Below are 7,024 nucleotides of genomic sequence, written 5' to 3'. Positions count from 1 at the left end.
TGAAAAGTTTGCCTTTAGTAGCTAGCCTATTGTTCATTAATGACTGTCAAGATGACATTAGTCAAAAGTAGGCCTAGCCTATTGTTCATCAATGACGTGTTCACATGGTTTTAAAACATTAATTTAAAGTTTTTGTTTAAACAATAGCTCAGATATTTATTTATTTTATTTTTTACATTTTTGCCTAAATAATTGTGTAACGTTACTTCATAATCGTTTTATGGTTTAAATTTGTCTGAAAAGCCTTTAATAAAAAATACACCTAACATTAACGTTACCCTGAAAAATATCAACAAATATTTAGTCACTGGCATGTTGCTTTTCATAACCTACAGTTCTGTCATTTTGTTTTACCTCTGGATTAGCAGTTGAAATGTGGAAGTTCCCGCGGACTCGTTACGCGGACTGTAACGGCTCAGAGGCGAGCGAGGAGACGGAGATTGCTGTGAACATCGGTGGTGTCAAGTACATTCTCTACGGGGACGTGCTGAACCGATATCCCGAGACGCGTTTGGCTGAGCTGGTGAACCGAGCCACGGATTCCACACGAGAAGACCTTTCTGCTCTCTGCGATGACTTCGACGACTTAAAGCGAGAGTTTTATTTCGATAGAGACCCAGCGGCTTTTAAATGCATCCTAGAGCTGTATTATTACCAGAGAAAGATTCAAATAAAGCGAGGAATCTGTCCCATTCACTTCAAGAGAGAGATGGACTTTTGGGGAATCGACGTGAAACATCTAGATGGACTCTGTAAAAGCAATTTAGATGAGACGGAAACTAAGTTGGTGCAAATAGCAGAGAAGGTCAAGGTCCTTCTGAACGCCCAGAAAGAGGATGTGACGGTCACTAGAGGCCAGAGGTTCCAAGCGTCGCTGCGGAACCTAATTGGGAAACCAAAGTCATCTTTAGCAGCGCGCGTAATCGGAATTGTGTCGGTCACGTTTATCCTGCTCTCCACTGTGACCATGTGTGTGAGCACCATGCCGGAGCTCCAAGTGCAAGATGCCGAGGGTAACCTGGTGGAACACCCGATCTTTGACTCCATCGAGAAGACTTGCATCAGCTGGTTTACAGTGAAATATATTTTGCGATTCGTGGCCTCTTCCAAGAAATTATGTTTTATGAGTTCCTTCATGAACATAATAGACTTTCTAACCATCATGCCTTTTTACTTGATGTTGATTCTGGATACTGCCAAGTTGGAGCAGGGACATGTTCAGTGGGCAGCGCGAGTGTTGCGCGTCACGCGCATTGCGTTGCGCGTCATGCGTATTGCGCGCGTCTTCAAACTTGCGCATCATTCATCGGGTCTGCGAACTATCGCAATAGCGCTTAAAAGCAGCATAAAAGAGCTGAGTCAGCTTTTCGTATCCATGAGCGTGGTGATTTTCCTGTTCTCGGCGTTGGAATACACAATAGAGGAGAGCCACCCGGAATCTATGTTCACCAGCATCCCACAGTCCTTCTGGTGGGCCGCAAGTTCCATGTCCACAGTGGGTTATGGAGACATGTACCCTAGAACCATACTAGGCAAGTGTAGCGCCGTTGTCAGTGTTGTGTGTGGCATCTTAGCTATTACATTGGCACTTCAACGGATCATAAAGGCTTTCGGCGAGATTTACAAGAATCAACTTGAACTTGACACCATTGCTAAGCGAGAGATAGAATTCACAAAGTTACGCACGAAGTATGAAGCGCAGGGGTGTCAGGAGGCTGGACACATCTAAAAGATGCAACTTCAAAATAATAAAACCGATCAATATAGACAGTTCACTGTGGTTTATATTACAACAAGTGCATATTTTTCTCCAGCCGAAGAACATGACGCAGGGTTGTAATCGATATTTGTTATCCATACTGAAATTATATATTCTCAACACTGCAGTTAAACTTTTATGTTGACATTTTGGGATGAAATAAAACATTTTAACACTTGATAAACATGTGAGCAGCGTAGGGACTACAAAAGCTAGCCAATTGTATCACGTGGCACAACTTGCTGCCTTGCAGTGTCAACTTTTCGAAACTAGAGGGAGATATTTTAATATAGATCTAGGTGAAGTGCGCGTGTATTCTGGGGGAATGCTGTTGACACAAACGACAAGCAGAACATTTTCAAATGTTTTCTAGCGTGCACTCATTTGTATTGAGTGGAGAAAGTAGTGTTTGACACAACAAAATATTACTTGTTGGCGAATTAACATTTCTCTCAAATCAAAATAATATAAATAAAATGGTAAAAGTTGAACAAAGTGTAAATGCCATTAGATGTCGAAGACCTAGTCTTTTGAAATGTACTTCTATCAGATATAACCACTTTAAGAGTGTGTAGGCCTATGTTTTATGACTGTATGAGTAGCAGGCTTTTCAGGTCCTTCAATCAGAAAACATAAATTATGATTATCTCCACCCCTACCGTAACGCCTGCTCTATCGCACACACACACCACCTTAGTTTTGCTCCCCTCACCAATGTTGCTCTCTTTCGGATTTACTCAGCTTTCCACACGGACATGCAGCTGAAGTCAGAAGCTTTTTGAGACTTTCTTCACAGCTTTTGGCCCAAATATAATTAAGTTTAATAACAACCGAACCTTTACGTTAGATCATAATTTATAAAGTGGAGCGCGCTAGACCGTATTAATGCGAAAAACACACACACAAAATACAGGCTAATGATTTAAATATAATTGAATAATAATGTATTGAATTATTTTATAAAACATACATTTTACAACATTTTTTAAATAAAAACTATTTCATCTTCAAGTGTGCAAAATTAGTTTCTATTAATTTATACGGGGAAACCGGGAGTACCCCACTAACACTAACGTTTAGGGAACGTTAGTTTATGGTTCTCTAAAGGTTAGTTTGAACCAAACCAAAAACGAACGTTTAAGGAACGTTCCCTCAGGGTTATAACGTTCCCTAAACATTAAGGGAACCAACCAACTAAAATGTTCTCCTGTGGTTGCACTGTACCTCCACACAACGTTCCCGTTTGGTTGTTTTTGGTAATGTTTATTTAAACAAGCTCCATTTAAGTTTTTGACGTAGCATATAAAAGGTTTGCAGTCAGTTGATTTAATTCACTCAAAAATGATTGGTCTTATGAAATCCAAGTAAAATAAGCAGATTATCAAAAGAATACATTTAATTTTAGACTGATCAATTTAGCAAACAATACTTTTGTGCTTGATTTCGTTTTTTTTACTGTATTAGTTGGAAATACTTAAAACAAGAATCTATCAATCGAACGATTTTCACAAATAAGAAAATTCACTTCCAACAAAGTAGCTAAGTTCAGTGTACAAATTCAACCGTTACACCCCCACGCCAGTAGGGGCAAGTGCCTCTGTTTTCAGGTGACCGATTGAAATCCTGTCCTGTGTCCAGACTTCCGTGTTCTAAGATTTACACCAAAGTCCTTCTGGATACACAACTTGCCTGGGAATCCGTCTTCTTTCAGTGGCTTTCGTGTAAATGGACGCTCAAGATAAATTGTTTGAGCACAGGTATGGAGCCCTTAACGTTATAGTGCTAGTTCATTTTGTATGAGGATGTTATAACACACTTCCTGTTTCCAATATTCACCATAAATTCGTTTCCTCACCACGACCAAACCGTTCGAGATATCAAAAATCCCCTGGCAATTTTTCATCCTCAATGTCTTGAGTTCATGCACACCGAGTTTCGTGGCGATTGGTTGAATCGTCTAGGAAGAGTATTTTAAATTCCATTGCATGTGTTTTTTAAACTACCCCAAATAGCCGACTTCCTGTTGGGCTGGGGTAAAAAGTCAGAGCATGAAGGATATATGAACCGATGAGATCTATAAGTGTACCGAGTTTCATATTATTTCATGCAAGCGTGTTTGATTTATGGACCAAGTTTTCGGACCCCGTTCCAGGGGGCGCTGTCGAGCCCCCCTGCCACGCCCGGGTACCAGCTTCAGTCCGGCTCTAATGGCCGCGGGTTCTGACCCGTGTGCAAAGTTTCAAGAGTTTTTGAGCACGTTAAGGCCCCCAAAAGTGGCAAAAACCTTGAAAAAAAAATTATTATAAAGAAGAAGAAGAAGAAGAACAAAAAATCCTTAGAAGAACAATAGGGCTCTGCGCCCTTTCAGGGCTTGGGCCCTAATAACAAATAATCCGAAGAAAAACAATAGGGCCTTCGCCTTTTTAAGGCTTGGGCCCTAATAATAATACAGGCTAATAATAATGCGGGTGAAATGGTGGCTCAGTGTGCATTGTCTATGCTAAGTTTAATGGTTTCTCATGCGCACACGAAAGTCTGCATATGTGTTATTTTTGCAAAGATCGTTTAGTGGCTCTGTAATACGCTGCTAAGAACATCATGAGAAGAAACAAAACGCTTATAACCTGCATATTGATGCCGCAGCCAAGGCGACATCTAGTGTACACATCTATGGCCTATTGGAACGAAAGTGGCGAACTTCTGTCAACCTCATCTATAAGCAAGGACAAAAATGTAACAATTTATTTTAATTCTCTACTAAGCAATACATTAAAATGTAGCAAAATTAATAAGCGCTCCAATCATGAGCACATTGGATTATCTAAGATAATAAACTGAATGAATGTCAAGTGACCTTAATCTATATATATATATATATATGATGACGTTATAATTTGCATCAGATGACGTTATTATTTCCTCAGACTAACATTACTGTACCCTCGACATTTTGATCAATTATCACATTAATAACCAGTAATTAGCAATTAACTGTATATATTTTGTATCTGTTCATTCGTTATACGTGTTATTACTCCTGTTGTTTTATTAATTCATTATTAGCCGGCTTTAAGTTTGTTCTTCATCGTCAGTTCGTCAAGTTGTAGGTAAGTATGAATTAAGCAGCCTTTTGACATCTTAAAGTTTATTATAAAGAATTATTATACATTAATATAACACACAGACACAAACCACAAACACCGTAACTAAAACAAATAGCGGAAAATATTTTGCGTTTTTTCCTTTCCTCACACAACAGCGGTGAGTGACGACAACACGGAGCGGGAAAAAAGCTGCTCTGATTGGTCTAGACCGGGGCGCCCAAACTCGGTCCTGGAAGGCGCTGTCCCGTACAGTTTAGCTCCAACCTGCCTCAACACACCCAATAAAAGCTCGATAAGCTGGTCCGGGTGTTTAATTGGGTTGGAGCGGATTTCTTCAGGACAAAGGCTCAACAGGAGCAAGATTGGCCGCCCCTGGTTAGACGAGGAGAAAGAAACAACTGTGAAGCGCTGTTCTACTTAAAACTGGTTTCCGAAACCTTAGTGGACGTTATCGAGTGTAAAATCACTCCCATGTTGCACACTCAACGAGAAGGGTATTCCTGCACAACCGGAGGCTGCGGTTTCAGGACCCTAGTTATTTTGTTACAGCGCCACCTACCGAACTGGATCACCAAAAACAGTAATTTATGATGGACGACATGGACACCAATCAGACTGTGAGTATTCAATTAAGTTTTATTTTATAACGTTTAAACGAAGCAGAGTTTACATAGCCAAAGTGAGAGCTGCTAACTATGAATTAACTAATTTGCATGAATTTAGAATTCTTGTTTTAGTTGTATTAATTACTACGACGTTCGTGACCATGATGTAATAAATCCTTGTTGGGTTTTATAAGTATATCTAGCCAGCACATTAATTAAACTTAAAAAGATGACACTAGCATGTTGATGTGAGGTGTGTAATATTGACCTGCTTATTCTGTATTCGTGTGAAAACTTGCTTGTTGTTTGACCATATTGGTTAAGTATAAAATAATTAAACTGCCTGGTTGCACTACAATATGTGTTATTGTCGTCTTGGCGTTGTTTTGCAGTCATGAATGAGACGTTTGGCAGTTTTTATAGTTACAATTTATAACAGTGCATAAGTGTTAAACCAGAGATTTCAGTTGAACATGTTAAACAAATGTTTCTTATGTAATCCTCTCTCTCTCTCTCTCTCACACACACACACACACACACACACACACACACACACACAGAGTTGAAGCCTACCTACAGCCATATGTCTGTGCAGCAACTGATGGAAAAAGGGGGTCTTTTTGGTGCTGTTGTTATTGATTGCAAGAATGACATAAATATATACATTTTTTAATCATTCTTGAGTCTTGTCTTGCCTCTCTACAACCTTTAAAATATCTGGCTGTAATTTAGTGACTGCATAATATGCTGATTCCATCTTTATTTTACCTGATAATGAGCTAATTAGTTAAACTTGAGGTTAATCAATATACAGTATAATTCAAGAAACTAAGACTTGTTCCACTTTTTCAGCTGTTTAAAGATTGATATACATTTTTCATTTATATTTTGTGTAAATTAATTTGTTTAAATGTAAAATTGTGACTCACTGAGATTAAATATCTTGATACTATGTACAAACTAAACCACCTGGTTCCTAGAACTGCGGTCCTGAAACTGCAGCCTCCGGTTGTGCAGGAATATACATAGACATGTCTATGGGAATATACTACTGCACTCAACGGCTGTCGAAATCGCTTACTCGTTTTCCTTGACTCCTCCGAATTAACTGTGTTGAGTGAGCCGTGTTAACGTTACCATGCAGTGGAAAGGCGCCATTGGCCCAATGTTGGGACGATGTGTGCACGAGGCGGAGAGCGGCCCGGATTACACAAGCACTAAACATGATGGTCATTATGCAAAACACACTATTTGTCAACAAGTGGTGTTAAACACGAATAAGTTACCTTCACGACGATGACACTCATCACCGTCCTCCACCGACTTCGGGACTCCCCGAAGGACGGAGGCGCGCGCGCGGACATAAGAAGAGTGACAGCAGCGAACAGCCAATCGCATGCGCTGAACCAGAGAGTCGGAACTCACTTCTCGCGAGACTAAGCGCTACTCAACTCTCTCATCTGAAGATTCGACTGAAGATTATAAAATACATAAATGCATTTAGACAGCAAGAAGAAAATATCTTGCTATAACAAAAACATTTGTTTGTCTCATTT

General features: G+C 39.7%; 1 protein-coding gene across 1 annotated transcript; it reads left to right on the top strand.

Annotated features, from left to right (window-relative positions):
* Positions 1–360: 360 nt before the first annotated feature.
* LOC306988804 (voltage-gated potassium channel regulatory subunit KCNF1-like) lies at positions 361–1,729 on the top strand (the record flags this gene model as incomplete). Its single annotated transcript, XM_079593952.1, has 1 exon — positions 361–1,729. Exon 1 carries the CDS (start codon positions 374–376, stop codon positions 1,727–1,729), a length of 1,356 nt encoding a protein of 451 aa, XP_079450078.1. The 5' UTR covers positions 361–373.
* Between the last annotated feature and the right edge of the window lie 5,295 nt (positions 1,730–7,024).

Source organism: Phoxinus phoxinus, assembly GCF_949152265.1.
Source record: "Phoxinus phoxinus genome assembly, chromosome: 20".
Lineage (NCBI taxonomy): Eukaryota > Metazoa > Chordata > Actinopteri > Cypriniformes > Leuciscidae > Phoxinus > Phoxinus phoxinus.
The sequence above is the reverse complement of the archived record's forward strand: the minus strand, read 5'-3'. Positions and strand labels throughout refer to the sequence as shown.